Source organism: Cricetulus griseus, chromosome 9 (assembly GCF_003668045.3).
Source record: "Cricetulus griseus strain 17A/GY chromosome 9, alternate assembly CriGri-PICRH-1.0, whole genome shotgun sequence".
NCBI classification, from domain to species: Eukaryota; Metazoa; Chordata; class Mammalia; order Rodentia; family Cricetidae; genus Cricetulus; species Cricetulus griseus.
This window is the reverse complement of record NC_048602.1, coordinates 25,754,715-25,777,631: the sequence shown is the minus strand read 5'-3', so window position 1 is coordinate 25,777,631 and position 22,917 is coordinate 25,754,715. Positions and strand designations below refer to the sequence as shown.

Sequence of the window (22,917 nt, the reverse complement as noted above, 5' to 3'; positions counted from 1 at the left end):
AAATAAAAATAAAAGACTGTCTTTGGATAAAGAAAGAAGTAAAAAGAACCAGTATAATTGCTTGTTACTTTTTTAATGAGGTAATAAATCTAGAAGTAAGTAGCAAGAGAATTAGCACAAAGATTTGAAGGTTAAACAATACATCTTGAAAGAGCAATGGGTCACTGGAGAAATCAACAGGGAAATGAAGAAGTTCCTCCCATCAGCTGATAATGGCTGTGATACTTTCCACATGTGCCTGAAAAGTTTTAATGATTTCCCAGATTGTAAAGTTTGCAACCCGACATACTTCAACTTGGGAAAAGCTTATCTTCAGACAGAGACAGAACTCTTGTTTAGTTGACTTAGTCAATCACCATGAGAGTCACACTGTATCTGGGAACTGAAGTTTTCCTTGGAGTGCAGCAAAATGTGCACAGTCAACAAGGCCACTGGCGCCATGGGTGACAAGCTGGTTCATGTCCACTGGGAAGAACAGCCCTCTTAACCTGTCCCTTATATAGTCATGGCTCCTGCTAGGCAGCCTTTTCAAGATGCTTTGCACCTGTGATGCTGCTTCCTGCCCAGGTTGGGATTCACACCGCCCTGAGCAAGGATCCCAGCCCTCCACGCTCAGAGTCACAGGTGGGTGTCTTCCTCTCTTTTCCATTTCTCTGCCATCCATTATTCTTTGGATTTGTGTTCAATCGTTCAGATTTATTTTCCCTAATTTTTAGTCAATTTAGTATATCTCCTTTCTTATATTTTTGTTCAATACAATACATCTCCTGATTTTCATAAATTGTTTTCTAAAATTTATTCATTTTTAATTTTTATTCATGTATTTTGTTCTATGGTGGTTGCCCTGCAAGTATGTCTGTGCACCACATGGTTCAAAGCCCCAACAAAAGACACCAGATTCCTTGGGACTGGTGTTACAGACAATTACAAGTCTCTGTGTGGTGTGAGGAATCTTAGCAGCCTCCCTGGAAGACCAACCATTTCTCTCAGCCACTGATTCCTCTCAAGCCCCCATTTTTTCTTCTGTTAACACTGTTTCATCTGATCTAGACATGATTCAATCTCATGAGAATATAGCCCATGTATGACTATTTAAAATTCTTAAATCTTTGGAGGCATCTAATTTTGCAGATTCCTCTTAAAGCCCCATATTGGCTTAGGTTGTCATAATACAACCTTTTAACAAGCTTCTGCAGTTTGCCAGATGCTGTAAACAACATTTCACCCAAGTGCTTTGTCTTTCTTCCTGAACCACAGCAAAGTCTCACAGAGGAGTGTCAGCATATTCTCTACAAGGTGGTGGCCTTGGCTTTATTTTTCCTAAATATGGATTGACTGCAGAATTCTACCAGAAATTCAAAGGAGAGACAGTACCAGAATTTTCCCTTTCTTTTGTGTGAGGTATGCATGTATGTGACGTGTGATCACATGTTCCTGTGTGTGCACAGGATAGACACTGACATCATGTGTCTTCCTCTACCTCCTCCTAATTTTTTGAGACAGAATCTCTCACTCAACCTGGAGTGCATCAGTTGGCTACATCAGCTGCTCAATGGGCTTCAAGGTTCTATCTGTCACCAAACAATCTAGTCCACCACACTCAACCTTGACATTGACACTCACTTTCCAATGCATAGAATTCTCACACAGCCTCATTGTATTACTTTGTAACACAATATTATGGACACAGAATTCTGTCTAAAAGCAAACCAGACCATTACTGTTGATACTTTCTTTAATGTTGGTTATAAGGTCACATTTGCAACTAAATTCATCTCTGCCTTATGGCGATTGACATCTTCTTTATGGAAACTGTGTGCTGTTTTGTTACACTGACCCTATCAGGTCACTACCTTAATTTTTTAAAAATGTTTTTTTTTAATGCAATGGACTTCATTTTTACTTTATGCCCATTGGTGTTTGGCCTGCACTCATGTCTGTGTGAATGTCAGATCCCCTGCAAATGGAGTTACAGACAATTGTTAGGTGCTTTAAGAGTGCTGGGAATTGAACCTGGCTTCTCTGTAAAGGAAGAGCAGCCTGTGCTCTTAACTGCTGAGCCATCTCTCCAACACTCCAGCTCAATTTTTATATCCCATTTCCTCTTTTATCTGTTATCTTCATAAAATGCAAGAAGGCATTTTTAAGATTTCCCATCAAGGTGGGCATGCTGACACACACCTTCATTTCCAGCACTTGGAAAACAGAGGCAGGGAAATCTCTGGGAGGTCAAGGCCAGCCTGGTCTACAGGATGAGTTCCAGGTCAGTCAGGTCTACACAGAGAAACCCTGTCTCAAGAAAGAAAAAGTTTCAATCATATTGCTTGTGATTGTTTGGTCTGCTAAAATTTTCTAAGCTTGATTATGTGTAAATGATATTACCAGCATTTTTATTCTCAAATTTAAGTTTTATGTTGCTGCTGAAGGTGAGTTGTTTGGAGGTAGTAATTGTGTTCCATTAACATTTCTTATGTGAAGTATACCTTATTTAAGGTGAAAATTGTCAGTTAGTTAGTTTGAAATTTTCTTCCATTTCTTTAAATTTTGCATATTTCTTTTTCATATTTCTTTATTAGAGTTGCATCTCACATATAGTGAACACAATGCTGTATAAACTAATTTTTCTGGTGTTCACTGTGACACTCCAGCTGTGGCCTGATCTTCACTTGCACAGGGACTTTTTAGCTCTCCATTGTTCTTGACATATTTGCACTGCTGTAAAAGGGTGAATCTTTTAGCACTCAGCCAGGATGGGGAATTTTTTTCATCCTTTGTCCAACATGCCAGCATGCTGACAGATGCCTTCAAAGAAAAGAGGAACATTTGCAAGTATGCTCTCAGTAAAATTCAAATAACAACTTCTTAATAATATGTGTCATCTGTATTTTGTGGACTGTGAATATGATTGAAATTATCACTGTAATTTTTGATTACTTACGTATATTTATATAACTCTAGAGCTCAATTCTATGTTTTCTTACTGCATTGTTGAGGTTTAAATTTTATTATAACCTTCATTAATTTCTGAGGATTTAACACATGTATACAATTAAGTATAATAATATTTATTTGGAATTAACGTAGTTTTACATAAGGCTCCAGGATTGTTTTTTATGTTTCTTCATTGGTATTCAAATTTCATTTCCTTTATTTTTTACTCCAGTTGATCAATGAGTTTTATTGGGGTTACTTACAGGAGTATGGGTGAGGGGTTTCTTCTAGAAGCAGAATTAACTCCAAAAAGCAGCACCACAGAAGCCCACACAACATGGGAACCTGGAGCATACCAAATTTGATTTTCTTGTGTGTGTGTGTGTGTGTGTGTGTGTGTGTGTGTGTGTGTGTGTGTGTGTTTAGTTTTTGTTTTGTGTTCTTTCAAAGCATGGTTTCTCTGTGTTACCCTGGCTGTCCTGAAGTAGCTAAGTAGAACAGGGTGGCCTGAAACTCACTGAGATCCACCTGCCTCTGCCTCCTGGGATCAAAGGCTTTCATCCCCACAGCCCGGAAAAATTCTTTTTCTTGAATGTCAAAACTAGTGCATGCTAATCGTTGGTGATACCATTTTCCATTTAGGATCTTCCTGTGCAAGTCATAGTGTGAGTCTGTTTCATCTTGGTTCAAATGACAGTCTGACATTTTAACCCAGTCCTCTTATTCTTTGCAGGAGAAAATACTAATAACACGGTTAGTGGAGAGGATTTTCAGGAACACGGGGAGACACAAAACAATGAAAAGTTAGGGCGTTTAAGGAGAGATACATAGCAGAGAGAAAGATGTGGAAAAAACAAATTTCAGGAAGATAGTGAGGACGATGACAAGCAATACAGACTAATATTTGGGAATTTGTGAGTGATCCAGGAGAAAACGTGTTTCTGCAAACGCCATAAGGCCCAGGAGAGATGAGAGGTGTTTTCTAAGCTTAAGAATGGTGGGTGCTGTTTAACTATATAAGAAATAACAACAGTAACAATGACAAACCTTGAAACTAACTGAATCCCTGAGATGAGAAATAACTGGGATTATGGAAGAACAATATCCTAGGTGTTAAAAGTCTTTAAGTAATTTCAAAGTTGGTCCCTCATACTAGAATAATTGACTATAGAAGGGGCTTGCGACAAGACAGAGATTTGTGTGCCTGGAGAAAATTCAGAAATTTATGGGGACTGGTTGGATGGTTCATCTGTTGAGTCCAACAAATCCCTAACACAAAGTAGCCAGGAAATATGGGACACCATGAAAAGTCCAAACCTAAGAATAAATGGCATAGAAGATGGTAGAGAATCTAAAATCAAAGGTACAGAAAATATATTGAACAAAATATAGAACGAAAGAATCTTCTGATGGCAATTTAATGCAGATATTGTAATCACAACACAAATAAATCTTTGTTACAATGGGTTTATCAATCAGAATCTACATGACTGATTTGATTATCAATTGTTACAGAAAACACAGTTTTGTGAAAATGTGCTCACTTATGTGGGTTTGTAGTCTCACCCTGGCCTTTGCTTTCCACATATCAGCAGCTCAACTCTAAGCTGTTAGCAAAAGAGACAAAAGGAAATGAAATCCCTCAGAACAGCACCTGGGAGGCAGTGGCAGGCAGATCTCTGTGAGTTCCAGGCCAACCTAGTCTCCAGCATGAGTACCCGAATAGGCTCCAAAACTACACAGAGAAACCCTGACTCAAAAATACCAAAAAAAAAAGAAAGAAAGAAAGAAAGAAAGAAAGAAAGAAAGAAAGAAAGAAAGAAAGAAAGAAAAAAGAAAAAGAACTTCGGGGCTGGAGTGATGGCTCAGAGGTTAAAAGCACCGACTGCTCTTCCAGAGGTCCTGAGTTCAATTACCAGAAACCACATGATGGCTCACAACCATCTGTAATGAGACCTGGTGCCCTCTTCTTGTTTGCAGATATACATGGAAGCAGAATGTTGTATACATAATACATAAATAAAAACTTAAAATTATATTAAAAAAAGGAATCCCTCAGAACATTGCTGGTTAACCTATAGAGTGAAATGCAAGACAAAGCATCCCACATGGAAAGTCCAAGCATTCTGTCATCACAAAGCTGACAGAAACACGTGTGTATCTAAACCACAGAGATTCAAGTACACACACTACCATCTATGTTTTAGAAACAAATGTTGCTACAAACATGATTATATTGATACCTGGGTTAAAGGAAAACATATCAACTGATGGATGAAAATATCTGTGAATAGGAGGGATGGTTCAACTGTGAAAGACCTTTGGTTGCTCTTCCAGAGTGCCAGGGTTTGATTCTCAAGCATGAATATAGTTCACAGTCAAAGCACTCATACTCATAAAACAAATAACTTTTATTAAAAGCCTTATGACATGTAAATTTGTCTTTCACATAGGTCAGCATATCCTCTGCCTGACATGAATTCAGGGTGTTTGGGTGGATGTGACCTGCATTACAACAATTTATTCTACCCTCTACGATAGTCAGGAATACCTGGAATGCAGTTGCTTAGATGTCAACTTTGAACCTAACATTGAAAGGAGTTGGACATTTCTTCAGGCGGTGATGGCACACATCTCTAATGCCAGCACCTAGGAGGTAGAGGTAGGTGGATCTCTGTGAAGTCGAGACCAACCTGGTCTACAGAGCAAGTTCCAGAACAACCAGTGATTCACAAAGAAGCCCTGTCCAAAACAACAAAAAAGAATAGAAAGGATTTGGACATTTCTCACTTACCATTTCTCCTCCTGAGCTGTCAATCATTATATTTTCCCACTAATCTCATAGGAAATACAGTTTTATAATACAGTCCTTTTTTCCATCATTCTCGGCCTAACAAACCTGACACACCATATCATGCTTCCAAGTAATACCATCTTGGGGGTCTGTCTCATAACTCAGTTATGTGTTGGTGTCACAGGGAACTCGTTACTGTTTATTTTGTACATATATACTTTCTTCTTTAAGCCTCATTTTAAGAAGTTGATTGATTCCATTTTCATGCACCTGACAATAGTTAATGTGCTGATGATCATATTCATGTTGATATCCCATATCATGTCATTCTTTGGAGTAACCAAATTTCTGGATGATGCTGGCTGTAGGGCAGTGTTATTTATATTCAGATTCTCCCGGGGTATGTCCATCAGTACCACCTCTATTCTGAGCACATTTCAAGTCATCACCATCACTCCCAGTAATTCTAGGTGGGCGTGGCTTAAGCCTAAACTCTCCAAGTTGACTTTGTCATCCTTACTTTGCTCCTGGCTCATTAACCTGCTCATCTATACATATATGATTCCATTGGTAATAGCCAAAACCAATTCTACTCACTTTGGCAATGGATATGTAAATCCTTATTGTCAAAACAAGCGCTTTGGGGACCAAAATTCAGGGTCATTTTTGATTATCATTCTCATTTATGATTTCTTCTACGTGGCCATCATGATGTGGACCAGCCTTTACATGGTAACTGTCCTCTACAGACACCGCAAGAGAGTCCAGCATCTCCACAGCACAAGCCTGTCCAGCCAGCCATCTCCTGAACGCAAAGCCACTCACAACATCTTGTTGCTGGTAACCTGTTTTGTGTTCTTTTATTGGTTGAACAATTTCATCACCCTTTCTGGTTTTTATGTACAAGCAAAAATTCCAAACTGGGAGGGAATTAATGCCATTTTGGGAACATGCTACGCAACCATCTGCCCTTTTTTGCTGATGAAGAATAATAAACTTGTTTTGCATTTCACTTCTTCCCTTTCTGAAAGGAGGATGGCCTGTTTTCAAAGTACACTCCGTGGCTGAGCTGAAACCCGCACATTCTCATCATTGGAAAATTGTCTTGATGATTTCCATGGGATAAAGTATTTGAATGTAGAACTTGAATACCTGATATGGACTTAGTTATCCTTCAAACATTCTGTAATCCATTAAAATTCATGCAGTTAACACTTTTCTTGAATACAACTCTGAGTACATAATTTTAATAAATATAACATTTACTACCAATTCAATTTATGACATTTTGGACAAAGGAATATATTGTAAGTATTTTCAACAATATTTTACTTCTTGATTTTTCTCTATTAAAACACTTCTAATTGTAAACCATTGGGAAAATGTTTTCCAATCAAATGGGCCGAAGGAACAAGCTGTTGTAGAAATCCCAATATCTGAGTTATTTTTGTATCATGCTACTTCCAATGGCTGATGGAAGCAGAAGCAGACACCCACAGATATGCACTGAACTGAACTCTTTAACCTATTTGCAGAGGGTGAGGGATGAAGATCAAAGGGTCAGTACCCAGACTGGTGAAACCCACAGAACAGCTGGCCTGAACAAGGTTGGGGCACATGGACCCCAGACTGCTGTCTGGGAGACCAGCACAGGACAGATCCAGACCCCTGAACATGGATGTCAATTAGGAGGCCTCTGCCCTCTAGGAGTCCCCTGGTAGTGGATTAGTATTTTTCCCTGGTGTTAGAAGGGACTATGAGAATCCATCGCAAGTTTAGGGATGCACTCTTGGCCTGGACACGTGTGGGAGGGCCTAGGCCCGGTCCAGGACGATGGGGTGGACTTTAGGGAGCCCCTGTTGAGGGTCCTATGCAGCCTGGGGAGTGGAGGGTGGATGGGATGGGGAATAGTTCGGGGGGTAGGGAACGAAGGGATGTGTGGGAGAGTACGGAAAGGGAGAAGTGATTAACATGTGAAACAAGCTTGTTCCTAATTTGAACTAATGAAAAAAATTACTAAAAAAAAAGAATATTAGCAGCAGCCAAGGAAAATGGCCAATTAACATATGAAGGCAACCCTATCAGAATTACTCAGGACTTTTCCATGGAAACTCTGAGGCCAGAAGGACTGGATAGATACACTACCGACTCTAAGAGAATACAGATGCCAGCCCAGACCACTAAACCCAATCTCCAAAACTTATATGCATACATGAACACATACATATTACACATTACATTTACTTGTAACAGCTGAGTCCAGTTGGTGTTGCTTGTGTGTCTCCGTTTTTTTAAGGCTGACAGGATGGCACTGGAGAAACTGTCGGTGACTTTACCCCTCAAAAAGGCTGATTCTTCTTCTCTCAGCAGCCATTATCTATACATAACGATATATAGCTACATTTATTTTTACACAGATGTAGATAGATCTATACCTGTATATAGATAGAGATATCTGTTTCTTTAAATCTTCGTCTAGCAGTGAGGCCTCGTCAGATTTCCAACATATCTTACCAACATTTCAACTGGTGTTGTCATTATGCAGCTCTTGTGTAGAAAACCATATTGTTGATAATTCATGGGTACAGCTTCCCTGTCATACCTTGAGGTTGCCTCCTCATATTCGGGTTCTTAAGATCTCTTCCATGGTGTTCTCTAAGACTTAGGTGTAGGGGTTGTGTTGCAGATGTACTAATTGAGACTGGGCATCCCCAGGCCACTAACTCCCTGCATTTTGAAAAGTTGTGGATCTTCACAGTGGTCTTGCTGCACAAAAGTCTTCTTTGATGAGGGGTGAGAGCTTTACTGTGGATGTAAACATATGTGTTTAGAATACATTAGAAACCATATAATTTTCAAAACAACAGTAGTATCCAAAAGTGAATTGCTGCTCTGGAAAGATGAAATGACAGTGACTTAAGAAATATTTTTAAATGTGTGCATCATCTTCAGAGAAATGCCAATTAAAATTACTTTGAGATTTATCTTACTAAGAACAAGAAAACAACTATCAACACAGGCTGGCAACGATTCAGGGACAGGGGAGCCCTTATTCGCTGTGGATAGAGTTACAAACTGGAGCAGCCATTATGGAAATCAGTGTGGTGAAGTCTCATAAGCTAACAATAGCTCTACCACATGACCCAGCTAGGCCATTCCCTGGTATATACCCAAAGACTCAATACTCAGTATCCTACTAAAGAGATACTTGCTCAACCATATGAACTGTGGCTATATTCAAAAGAGGTGGAAAACAGAACCAACCTATATGTCCTTCAAATGATGACTGGATAATGAAAATGTTGTACATACACAATAGAATTATAGTCATCTTTTTAAAAAAAGAAAATATCAAATTTTCAAGTGAGTAGAACATGAAAATACTATTGAGTGAGTTAATCCAGACTCAGTAAACAAACTGCAAAAAATCAGGGTTAAAAAATAATTCTAGAGGAATGACCATACATTCATACCTGACTCCAAATCATACATTACAACCACAGGGACAAAAGCACACAGCTCAACAGAATAGACAGAAACAATCAGCCAATTCATAAAAATGCCAAAAAATGCACAAGGGAGAAAAAATAACTCTGACAAATGGTTAAATGAAGGCTGAAAATCTATGAGTAGAAGATAAAGCTGCATCCTTGTCACTCACGCTAAGTCATCTCCTGTTAGAGTCTACATTTTTATACAGGGACCCACATTCTGAGAACATTAGTTCAAAAATAAGGCAAGATGTAGACAAGGGAAATACTTTCTGAATAGGACTCCAGTCCATCGACAATGAATGTCAGTAGCTGACAAATGCAATCTCACATAATTAAAATGCTTCTTTACAGCAAAAGAAAGTAAATCCAGTGAAGAGCTAGATCCCAGAATGAGACAAAATTTGCTACCTTATACAGCTGACAGAGGATCAACAACACTGACCAACGAATTGGCTGCTGAAATGTGCAGACAGAACTCAAAATGCAAAGTAGAAAATGCTCAATGAGGGGCTGCACAGATGGCTCAGAGGTTAAGAGCTTTGACTGCTATTGCTAAAGGTCCCGATTTCAATCCCAGCAAGCACATTGTGGCTCAAATAATATCAAATACCATCTATAATGAGATTTGGTGCCCTCTTCTGGTGTGCAGGAAGAAATATATGTATAGTAATTAATAAATCTTTTTCTAAAAAAAGGATTAAATTGAAGAGTGGGCTCAGATTCCTATTGCCTGCTGTGTAGGGCTCAGCTGGTAGGCATATCTGATACATATATTGAGTTGGATTTTCACACTATAACAGTATGTTGCCATACTAACTCATATGCAATGACAGAAGGTCAAATAGTACCAGAAATGTTATAATGAACAATAAAAGCCTGATATCCTTTGTTTCATGCTTGGCCTGGTACTTGGATTTGAATCTCTGCATCGGCTTCCATCAGCTACTGGATGAAGGTTCCTTGATGAAAATTAGGGTCACAATCTGATTATAGGGGAAGCCAATTCAAGCGGACTCTCCACAATTGTTGGGGGTCTTAGCTGGGGTCATCCTTGTGGTGGATTCTTGGGAATTTACTCAGCATCAGGTTTTCCTATGCCATTAATGTCTTTCTCTACAGAGATCCTTATACAACCTTGATGGGGGTATGGGGATCCTGCCTCAACTGAATGGACCAGGCTTTGTTGACTCCCCATGAGAGGCCTTACCCAGACTGAGGAGTGGATGGGATGGGTTGGGGGAGGGGGAGGGGAGGTAGGGAGGGAGGGGAAACTTTGGTTGGTACATTGAGTATCAAAGCCAAAAGTAAAAACTGAAAAAGAAATCCTGTCTTGGGAAAAAGGAAGAAAGAAACAAAGAGAAAAAAGTACCATATAAGTGATTGTAATATAACAGATAATGTAATAAAACTGGAACTAAGTAGCAAGAGAAATTGCTCAAAGATTTGAAGGTTGAACAACATATCTTGAAAGAGCAATGGGTCACTGGAGAAATCATAGGGAAATGAAGAAGTTCCTGCCATCAGCTGATAATGGCTGTGATACTTTCCACATCTGCCTGAAAACTTTTAATGATCTCCCAAATTGAAAAGTTTGCTTCCTGACATACTTCAACTTGGGAAATGCTTATCTTCAGACAGAGACAGAACTCTTGTTTAGTTGACTTGGTCAATCACCATGAGAGTCACACTGTATCTGGGAACTGAAGTTTTCCTTGGAGTGCAGCAAAATGTGCACAGTCAACAAGGCCACTGGCGCCATGGGTGACAAGCTGGTTCATGTCCACTGGGAAGAACAGCCCTCTTAACCTGTCCCTTATATAGTCGTGGCTCCTTCTAGGCAGCCTTTTCAAGATGCTTTGCACCTGTGATGCTTCCTGCCCGTGTTGGGAATCACACCACCCTGAGCAAGGATCCCAGCCCTCCAAGCTCAGAGTCACAGGTGGGTGTATTTCTCTATTTTCCACTGCTCTGCCATCCATTATTCTTTGGATTTTTGTTCCATTTTCAGATTTATTTTCCCTAATTTTTAGTCAATTTAGTATATATCCTTTCCTATATTTTTGTTCAATTCAATACATCTCCTGATTTTCATAAATTGCTTTATAAAATTTATTCAATTTTAATTTTTATTCATGTATTCTCTTTTATGGTGGTTGGCCTGCAAGTATGTCTTTGAACCAATCACCACATGGTTCAAAGCCCTTGCAAAAGACACCAGATTTCTTAGGACTGGTGTTACAATTATGAGTCGCTGTGTGGTGTGAGGAAACTAACCCAGGCTCCCTGGAAGACCAGCCAGTTCTCTCATCCACTGAGTCCTCTCAAGCCCCCATATTATCTTCTATTAACACTGTTGCATCTGATCTAGTCATGATTCAATCTCATGTGAATATATCCCATCTATGACTTTTTAAAATTCTTAAATCTTTGGAGGCATCTAATATCTTACAGAATTTTGCACATTCCTCTTAATGGCCCATATTGGCTTAGGTAGTCATAGTACAACCTTTTAACAAGCATCTGCAGTTTGCCAGATGCTGTGTACAACATTTCATCCAAGTGCTTTGTCTTTCCTGGACCACAGAAAAGTCTCACAGAGGAGTGTCAGGATATGCTCTGCAAGGTGGTGGTCTTGGCTTTATTTTTCCTTATATGGATTCACTGTAGAATATTACCAGAAATTCAGAGGAGAGATAGTACCAGAAATTTCCCTTTCTTTTCTGTGAGGTATGCATGTATGTGACCATGTGATCCCATGTTCATGTGTGTGCACAGGATAGACCCTGACATCATGTGTCTTCCTCTACCTCCTCCTAATTTTTTGAGACAGGATCTCTCACTCAACCTGGAGTGCATCAATTGCTTACATCAGCTGTTCAATGGGATCTTCCTGTGCAAGTCGTAGTGTGAGTCTGTTTCATCTGGGTTCAAATGACAGTCTGACATTTTAACCCAGTCTTCTTATTCTTTGCAGGAGAAAATACTAATAACACGGTTAGTGGAGGGGATTTTCAGGACCATGGGTGTCACAAAACCATGAAAAGTTAGGGCGTTTGAGGACAGATATATAGCAGAGAGAAAGATTAGGAAAAAACAAATTTCAGGAAGATGGTGAGGAGGATGACAACCAATACAGAATAAAATTTGGGAATTTGTGAGTGATCCAGGAGAAAACATGGTTCTGCAAAAGCCATAAGGCTCAGGAGAGATGAGAGGTGTTTTCTAAGCTTAAGGATGGTGGGTGCTGTTTAACTATATAAGAGATAACAATGGCTAAAAATGACAAGCCTTGAAACTAACTGAATCCCTGACATGAGAAATAACTGGGATTATGGAAGAACAATAACCTAGGTGTTAAAATTCTTTAAGTAATTTCAAAGTTGGTCCCTCATACCAGAATAATTGACTAGATTAAGGCCTTTGAAAAGACAGAGATTTGTGTGACTGGAGAAAATTCAAAAATTTATGGGGACTGGTTGGATGGTTCATCTGTTTAGTCCAACAAATCCCTAACACAAAGTAGCCAGGAAATATGGGACACCATGAAAAGTCCAAACCTAAGAATAAATGGCATAGAAGAAGGTAAAGAATCCAAAAACAAAGGTACAGAAAATATATTGAACAAAATATAGAATGAAAGAATCTTCTCATGGCAATAGAATGCAGATATTGTAATAACAATTCAAATAAATCTTTGTTACAGTGGGTTTATCAATCAGAATCTACCTGACTGATTTAATCATCAATTGTTACAGAAAACACAGTTTTGTGAAGATGTACTCCCTTATGTGGGTTTGTAGTCTCACCCTGGCCTTTGCTTTCCACATATCAGCAGCACAACTCTAAGCTGTTAGCAAAAGAGACAAAAGGAAATGAAATCCCTCAGAACAGCACCTGGGAGGCAGAGGCAGGCAGATCTATGTGAGTTCGAGTCCAACCTGGTCTCCAGAATGAGTACCAGAATAGCCTCCAAAGCTACACAGAGAAACCCTGACTCGAAAAACCAAAAAAAGGAAAGAAAGAAAGAAAAAAGAAAAAGAACTTCGGGGCTAGAGAGATGGCTCAGATGTTAAAAGCACCGACTGCTCTTCCAGAGGTCCTGAGTTCAGTTCCTAGAAACCACATGGTGGCTTACAGCCATCCGTATGAGATCTGTGCCCTCTTCTGGTGTGCAGATAGACATGGAAGTGGAATATTGTATACATAATACATAAATAAAATCTTAAAAATATATTTAAAAAAAAGAAATCCCTGAGAACACTGCTGGTTAACCTATAGGGTGAAATGCAAGACAAAGCATCCCACATGGAAAGTACAAGTATTCAGTCATCCCAAAGCTGACAGTAGCACGTGTAATCTAAACCACTGGTGTTCAAGTACACACACTACCATCTATGTTTTAGAAACAAATGTTGCTACAACATAATTACATTGACATCAGGGTTAAAGGAAAACATATCAACCGATGGATGAAAATATCTGTGGAATGGAGGGATGTTTCAACTATGAAAGACCTTTGGCTGCTCTTCCAGAGTGCCAGGGTTTGATTCTCAAGCACAAATATAGTACATAGACATACAGTCAAAGCACTCATACACACAAAATAAAAAAACTTTTATTAAAAGCCTTATGACATGTGAATTTGGCTTTCACATAGGTCAGCATATCCTCTGCCTGACATGAATTCAGGGTGTATGGGTGGATGTGACCTGCTTTCCAACACTTTATTCTACCCTCTATGATGGTCAAGAATACCTGGAATGCTAAGATGTCATCCCTGAAGCTAACATTGAAAGGAGTTGGACATTTCTTCAGGCAGTGATGGCACACACCTCTAATGCCAGCACCACCTAAGAGGCAGAGATAGGTGGATCTCTGTGGATTAGAGACCACCTGGTTTACAGAGCAAGTTCCAGAACAGCAAGTGATTCACAAAGGAGCCCTGTCAAAAAGAACAACAAACAAAGAAAGGATTTGGACATTTCTCACTTACCAGTTCTGCTCCTGAACTGTCAACCATTATATTTTCCCACAAATGTCATTTGAAAAATAGTATTATAATACAGTCCTTTTATCCCTTACTCCTGGCCTAACAAACCTGACTCACCATATCATGCTTCCAAGTAATACCATCTTGGGGGTCTGTCTGATATCTCAGTTATGTGTTGGTATCACAGGGAACTCATTACTGTTTATTTTATTCATATATACTTTCTTCTTTAAGCCTCATTTTAAGAAGTTGATTGATTCTGTTTCCATGCATCTGACAATAGTTAATGTGCTGATGGTCATATTCACGTTGATATCACATATCATGTCGTCCTTTGGAGTACACAAATTTCTGGATGATGCTGGCTGTAGGGCAGTGTTATTTATATCCAGAGTCACTCGGGGTATGTCCATCAGTACCACCTCTATTCTGAGCACATTTCAAGTCATCACCATCACTCCCAGTAATTCTAGGTGGGCATGGCTTAAACCTAAACTCTCCAAGTTGACTTTGTCATCCTTACTTTGCTCCTGGCTCATTAACCTGCTCATCTATACATATATGGTTCATATGGTAATAGCCAAAACTAATTCTACTCACTTTGGCCATGGATATGTGGACCCTTACTGTCAAAACAAGCACTTTGGGAAACAAAATTTTGGGTCATTTTTTTGTATCATATTCACTCATGATCTCTTTTATGTGGCCATCATGATGTGGACCAGCCTGTACATGGTAACTGTCCTCTACAGACACCTCAAGAGAGTCCAGCATCTCCACAGCACAAGCCCCTCCAACCAGCCGTCTCCTGAACGCAGAGCCACTCACAACATCTTGTTGCTGGTAATCTGTTTTGTGTTCTTTTATTGGTTGAACAATTTCATCACCCTTTCTGGTTTTTATGTACAAGCAAAAAATCCAAACTTGGACAAAATTAATGCAATTTTCACAGCATGCTACCCAACCATCTGCCCCTTTTTACTAATGAAGAACAATAAACTTGTTTTGCAATTCACTTCTTTTCTGAAAAGAGGATGACCTGCTTTCCGAGTGCTCTTCATGGCTGAGCTGACACCCACGCGTTCTCATCATTGGAAAACTTTCTTAAATATTTCCATTGGATAAAGAATTTGAATGTGGACCTTGAATAACTGATAATGACTTGGTTGTAGTTCAGACATTCTGTAATCCATTGAAATTCATATACTTAACATTTTTCTGGAATACAAATCTGTGTACATAATATTAATAATTTTAACCTTTGTTATCCACTCAAATTATGACACTTTGCCCAAGTGAATATATTTTAAGTATTTTGAACAATCTTCTACTTCCCCATTTTTCTCTATTAAAGTAATTCTAATCAAAAAATTTAAATGCCTATTGGAGCTTGTGTTATGATTTTTGGGGGGAGTGTTTGTCCTAAGGAATGTCTTTTAACCATTGAACAAATAACATATCCTACATTAGGTATTACCGACCTCAAATACTACTATAGGGGAGACTCTTTTGTTGTATAACTGACAGGAATTTAAGGGATGTCCTTGTACCATAGCTGTCCTTGAGACAGTCATATTTTTATTATTTTAGTATGTTTTAATTATTTCCTTTATTGAAATTATGACATTAATACACCATTTCCCCCTTAGGGTTCTACCCTAAAATCCTTCTGTTTATAACTCTCCTTTTTCTCTGTGAAATTCATGTCGCCTTTTTTCATTAATTGTTCGTGTGTGTGTGTGTGTGTGTGTGTGTGTGTGTGTGTGTGTGTTTGTGTGTGTGTGTATTTGCATGTGTGTGTGTGTGTGTGTGTGTATAGGTGAGTGTGTGTTTGTGTTCCTATCCCTAAATTCATAAACACTTCCTGATTGGTGTGCATAATGTTACTCCTATGTATGTATTGAGGGTTGACCATTTGATACTGAACAAGCAATTGGTTGCCCTTTCCTGGGGATGACTATCTCTCCCACTCTTGACATTCCTTAGTTGCCTATAGTTCTTTGTGTAGGGCTGAGGTTTGCTAAGTGAGTCATCAACCTGCATCTAGGAAATTTCTCTTTGCACCTTTAGATACCATTGCAGAAAATCACAACCCATCAAAATGCAGAGTAGTGAATCCCAGTCCCCACTTCTGCACCTTAGTCTCAGGGAACATTGATGAAAGGGGGACAAAAGGATTTTAAAAGCCAGCGGATGAGGGAATCCACTGTGGGATTGTGTCACCTGGTAGTATCAGAAGTTGCACCAATACAGTATCACCAACTGAATGATTTTTAATTAAAATAGAATGACATCCCTTTCTCACCTCCTTTTCCTCCCTCCAGCCCCTCCCAACTACCTTCCCTTGAAACCCTCCCTCTACTGTCCCACACACAATCTCAGGTTGACAGCCACTTTTTATTATTATTGTTACATACAAATATGTTTGCATTTGTACATGTGTATAAGCCTCGGCTTTCAGCAGCGGCTTTCCCTGGCCCCTGCTGCAGTAAAGCCACATCTTTTTCAGTGGTTGTGGCCACAAGGCCATATACTCTCTAAGATAAGCACAGCCGCTTTGTTACCTCTCTCCACTGCTGCCCCCCCCCACGACCACTGCCAAATGCCTTGGATTAACTGAACGCCTGTGCCTCCTGCTGGTCATAGATAGTTACTGCATCTGGAATAGAAATCAGGTAAAATTATGGAAGAATATTTATCATTTGCTAAAATTGGTAATATTTTTGCTTATTACGTGAATTCAATATTTGAGGAGGAGGCTAATTTGCCAATTACTGGCCTATATGCCGTAATGGCAGTTAGCCTGCTGATACAAATAATATTACTAGCCAGAGGGCTCAGGAACAGGGACAGAGATAACCTCACCACCTGCTTGCAGGAAATAACAGCTTTCCACAATGAGGCTTTGAACAACAGATTAGGTCAGACCACAATTGTCCAGCAAGTAGAACAGAAATTAGACGATAAGCTTGGCTTTGTGTCCAATACGCTAAAGACAGAGCTGTCTGTTACCCAAGATGAGATGCAGCGTATTTATGATAAGATAAACACAGAGAGATCCTCCATGTCTGAGGCCTTAGAGGCTAGGCTGTCAGAAGAACGTGATGAGCTAAAGAATATCTGTAGCCAGCTAGAAACTCAGATAGGCAATGTTATCCAGAAACTAGATGTAAAGGTGCAAAATACCCAGGATAGGGTTGAAGAATTGGACAATGCCATTCAATCAATTATTGAAGCATCCAAGGTAGCAGATCACAAATTTGAGTCTAGATTTGAATGTTTGGAAGATAATTTACAGTACAGGGCTGACAGATTACATAGGTCCATATGGTCGATTGCTGAGGACTCAAAATCAGCAAATCATGACCTCAAATCTAGACTCCAATACCTAGAAGGCAGTTTCCATGCCATCTAGATGCTGCCTAAGGATGATCGTATTAAAGACCTAGAAAAACGTGTAGAAGAGCAGTTAGAGCAATTTACAGATTCACTAACATGCTTGGAATCTTTTATGATTAAGGAAATTGAAACTTTTCATGAGGATATCATTACTAGGCTTAAAGATCATTGGGATGCCTCAGAAGCAGAATCACTCCAATCAGAGGCACCTACTCCAACCAGGTATCATGACTATTCCTCTAAGGTTGGTACTTGTACACCATTAGTCTACCCAGCTACCAAGGTAGAAAAGGCAGCTTCTAAGAAACACCCTCATGGACAGATGGCTTATGGATGGCAACCTATACAGCTGAAGGATCTTAAGAATATTAAAGAATCAATTGTCTCATATAGTCTCCATAGCCCATATGTAAAACAGCTATTACATTCATGGGCAACCTTTAACAGGGTGACACCCACAGATTGGGAACCATTGGTAGCAGCTGTACTTGACAATTCATGGCATTCCAGTGGAAGGCATTGGTGAGGGAAGGGGCAAAGCTCCTTGAGCATCAGGGCATAAAGGAAGGTTTTCAAGTCCCTCTAGATAAGATTCTTGGTGAGGGTATTTATACTGACCCACAGGCTCAGGCTGAATATGATGACGATATACTGTCCCTATGCAGGAAAGCAGCCTGGGATAAGGTTAGTGAGCCAGGAGAATGCCTAGAAGCTTATACCAGAATAGAACAGGAACCTACAGAACAGTTCCAGGACTTCTTACAAAGTTTAACTAGGGCAGTAGAATTACAGGTAACAGATCCAGAAACAAGACAATCAATTATATATACAATAGCTTATGAAAATGCAAACCCAATATGCAAAAGAATACTTTTGCCTTTAAAGATCAGATCAGCACCACTAGAAGAATGGGTTTTCTATGCAGCCAACATTGACTATAATGTACAAGACACTGGAGCTTGGGTAGGAGAAGTCATTTCAAAAGGGATGAAAAGGCAACAGGAAATTAAAAGTTCTAGAGGTGATGATGCAAGGGCTTGGGAAGGAGAAGCACCTTACAGAGGTCAACATAGGTACCAAGATGCTAGAATTTACTACTACTATAAACCAGAACCTTGTGTAGGAAGAGCCTTCCCATGGAGACCACAAAGGCGCCAGGAACTTGGATGTTTCAACTGTGGTAAAATGGGACATACTAAGAGAAATTGTAGACAAATGAATTCTAACAATGCCTCATATGGAAGACCACTGCCTTCTGGATTGTGTAGAAGATGTGGTAAGGGCAGACACAGGACCAATGAATGTAAATAGACCAGGGACATGCAAGGAAACCCATTAAGGCCAACCAATCCACAAGGAGTGAGGAGACTACCAGGAGAGGCAAGACCATCCAGAGTTGTGGACATTGAATTCCTGGCCCCCACACACCACTGGGTCACAAGAGGAGATAGAGAGACCCCACCTGCACCCACTCAAAGAAGATATGGGAAGAAGACAGAATAAGATTTCACTCAACAACAGAAAGACCAATATGACACCACCAGAATATAGGGACTCCACACCAGCAAGATCTGAAAAGCCCAACACAGAGCATGAAGAAGAGATGGACCTCAAAAATTATCTCAAAAGATGATAGAGACCTTTAAAGAGGAAACAAGAAAATTCCTTAAGGAAATACAAGAAAAAGCAAGCAAAAAATTACATGAAATGGAGGAAAAGACAAACCAAAAAAATTCAAGAAATAAACAAATCTCTTAAAGAATCTAAAGAAACCCAAGAAAAAACAACCAAACAAGTGAAGGAAGCTCTTGATACTGTTCAAAGCAAGAAAGCTGAAATAGACACAATAAAGAAAACACAGAATGAGGCGATGCTAGAAATGGAAAGGCTGGATAAACAATCAGGAACTAAAGATGTGAGTATAACTAATAGAATTCAAGAGATGGAAGGGAGAATCTCAGTTATTGAAGACTCACTAGAGGATATTCATTCATCGACCAAAGAAATCGACCAACAAATCCCTAACACAAAATATCCAGGAAATATGGGACACTGTAAAAGGCCAAATCTAAGAATAATAGGTATAGAAGAAGGTGAAGAAACACTGATTAAAGGTACAGAAAACATATTTAAAAAAACCTCCCCAACATACAGAAGGATTGGCCTGTGAAAGTCCAAGAAGCTTACAGAACACCAAACAGACTGGACACAAAAAGAAGTCTCCTGACACATAATAATCAAAACACCAAATCTACAGAATAAAGAGAAAATATTAAGAGCAGCAAAGGAAAAAGGCCAAGTAACATATAAAGGCAAACCAATCAGAATCACACCCGACTTCTCAATGGAAACTCTGAAAGCCAGAAGGTCTTAGATAGATGCCCTACATGCAAGGGAGCATGGATGTCAACCCAGACTACTATACCCAGCAGAACTTTCAATCACTATAAATGGAGAAAACAAGATATTCCATGACAAAAACATATTTAAGCAATACATGTCCACAAATCCAGCACTACAGAAGGTTCGTGAAGGAAAACTCCAACCCAACGAACATATCTACACTCACAAAAACACAGGCAATAGATAATCTAATTTTACCAAACACAAAAAGAAACAGGAGGGCGAAATCCACATGCAATGACACCACCACCAATAAATCCAAAACAAACAAAAACCAACAAACATGGACATTAATACCCTAAATGTCATGGTCTTAACTTACCCATAAAAAGATATAGGCTAAAAGAATGGATATGAAGACAGTATCCATCCTTCTGTTGTTTACAAGAAACACACCTAACTTCAAAGACAGGCGTTACCTCAGAGTAAAAGGATGGGAAAAGATTTTCCAATCAAATGGGCTCAAGAAACAAGCTGGGGTAGCAATACTAATATCTAACAAATTAGACTTTAAACTGAAAGCAATCAAAAGAGATAAAGAAGGGCATTTCATACTCATCACAGGAAAAGTCCATCAAGATGAAGTCTCAATCCTGAACATCTATGCCCCTAATACAAAAGCATCCACTTTTGTAAAAGAAACATTACTAAAGCTCAAACCACACATAAAACCACACACACTTATAGTAGGAGACTTCAACACCCCCCTTATACCACTGGACAGAACTACTAGACAGAAACTTAACAAAGAAACAAAGGATCTGAAAGAAGTTATGACACAACTGGGTTTAACAGATATCTATAGAACATTCCATCCAAACACAAAAGAATATACCTTCTTCTCAGCGCCACATGGAACCTTCTCAAAAATTGACCACATAGTTGGCAGCAAAGCAAACCTCCACAGGTACAAAAGTATTGAAATAACCCCCTGTATCTTATCAGACCACCATGCATTAAAGCTAGAATTCAACAGCAATACGAATTGCAGAAAACCTACATTTACGTGGAAAATGAATAACTCCCAATTGCACCATTCCTTGGTTGAGGAAGAAATAAAAAAAGAAATCAAAGACTTTCTAGAATTTAATGAGAATGTAGACACAACATACCCGAACTTATGGGACACCCTGAAAGCAGTGCTAAGAGGGAAGTTCATAGCACTAAGTGCTCACATGAAGAAACTGGAGGAAAGTCACATTAGAGAATTGACAGAACAACTGAAAGCTTTAGAGCAAGAGGAAGCAAACTCACCAAGGAGGAGTAGACGCCAGGAAATAATCAACCTGAGAGCCGAAATCAACAAAGTAGAAACTAGGAAAACAGTACAAAGAATCAATGAAACAAAGAGTTGGTTCTTTGAGAAGATCAACAAGATAGACAAGCCTCTAGCCAAACTAACCAAAAGGCAGAGAGAGAGCATGCTAATTAACAAAATCAGAAATGAAAAGGGAGACATAACAACGGACACTGAGGAAATCCAGAGAATCTTTAGGTCATACTTTGAAAACCTGTATTCCACAAAATTGGAAAACCTAAAGGAAATGGACAACTTTCTGGATAAATATCACTTACCAAAATTAAATCAAGATCAGATAAACAGTTTAAATCGAACTATAACCCCTAATGAGATAGAAGCAGTAATCAAAAGCCTCCCAACCAAAAAAAGCCCAGGGCCAGATGGCTTCACTGCAGAATTCTACCAGAAATTCAAACAAGAGCTAATTCCAGTACTCCTCAAACTGTTCCACACAATAGAAGCAGATGGGATATTGCCAAACTCTTTCTATGAGGCTACAATCACTTTGATACCCAAGCCTCACAAAGATATGACTAAGAAAGAGAACTACAGACCGATATCCCTCATGAACATCGATGCTAAAATACTCAATAAAATATTGGCCAACCGAATACAAGAACATATCAGAAAAATCATCCACCATGATCAAGTAGGCTTTATCCCAGGGATGCAAGGATGGTTCAACATACGAAAATCCATCAATGTAATCCACTATATAAACAAACTTAAAAAGAAAAACCACATGATCATCTCACTAGATGTTTGACAAAAGCCTTTGACAAAATCCAGCATCCCTTCATGATCAAGGTCCTGGAGAGATCAGTAATAGCAGGAACATACCTGAACATAATAAAAACAATATACAGTAAGCCAACAGCCAACATCAAAGTAAATGGAGAGAAACTCAAAGCCATTCCTCTAAAATCAGGAAGAAGACAAGGCTGTCCACTCTCTCCATATCTCTTCAATATTGTACTTGAAGTTCTGGCTATAGCAATAAGACAAGAAAAGGGGATCAAAGGGATACAAATTGGAAAGGATGAAGTAAAACTTTCACTATTTGCAGACGACATGATAGTCTACATTAGTGACCCGAAAAACTCTACCAGGGAACTCCTACGGCTGATAAACACCTTCAGCAAGTAGCAGGATACAAAATTAACTCAAAAAAATCAGTAGCCCTACTATACACAGATGATAAATCCAATGAGAAAGAAATCAGGGAAACATCACCTTTCACAATATCCACAAGCAACATAAAATACCTGGGGGTAACACTAACCAAAAAAGTGAAAGACCTGTACAATAAGAACTTTGAGACTTTAAAGAAAGAAATTAAAGAAGATACCAGAAAATGGAAAGATCTCCCATGCTCATGGATAGGTAGAATTAACATAGTAAAAATGGCAATCCTGCCAAAAGCAATCTACAGATTCAATGCAATCCCCATCAAAATCCCAACACAGTTTTTCACAGACATTGAAAGAACAATACTCAACTTTATATGGAAAAATAAAAAGCCCAGGATAGCCAAAACAACTCTTTACAATAAAGGATCTTCTGGAGGCATCACCATCCCCGACTTCAAGCTCTACTATAGAGCCAT

General features: G+C 39.2%; 2 protein-coding genes across 2 annotated transcripts; both read left to right on the top strand.

Moving 5' to 3' along the window:
* The first annotated feature begins 5,845 nt into the window (after window positions 1-5,845).
* LOC113838752 (vomeronasal type-1 receptor 4-like) lies at window positions 5,846-6,793 on the top strand. Its single transcript, XM_027434294.1, has one exon. It carries the CDS (start codon window positions 5,846-5,848, stop codon window positions 6,791-6,793), a length of 948 nt encoding a protein of 315 aa, XP_027290095.1.
* Window positions 6,794-14,332: 7,539 nt separating this feature from the next.
* LOC100773390 (vomeronasal type-1 receptor 4-like) lies at window positions 14,333-15,276 on the top strand. The gene is given in 2 exon segments (XM_035449201.1): window positions 14,333-15,224; window positions 15,227-15,276. Coding segments are annotated over 2 exon segments (942 nt in total).
* The last annotated feature ends 7,641 nt before the right edge of the window (window positions 15,277-22,917 follow it).

Bases quoted from the DNA above. Each gene is read 5' to 3' on its own strand.
- LOC113838752 (XM_027434294.1), top strand. From the start codon at position 5,846: ATGCTTCCAAGTAATACCATCTTGGGGGTCTGTCTCATAACTCAGTTA.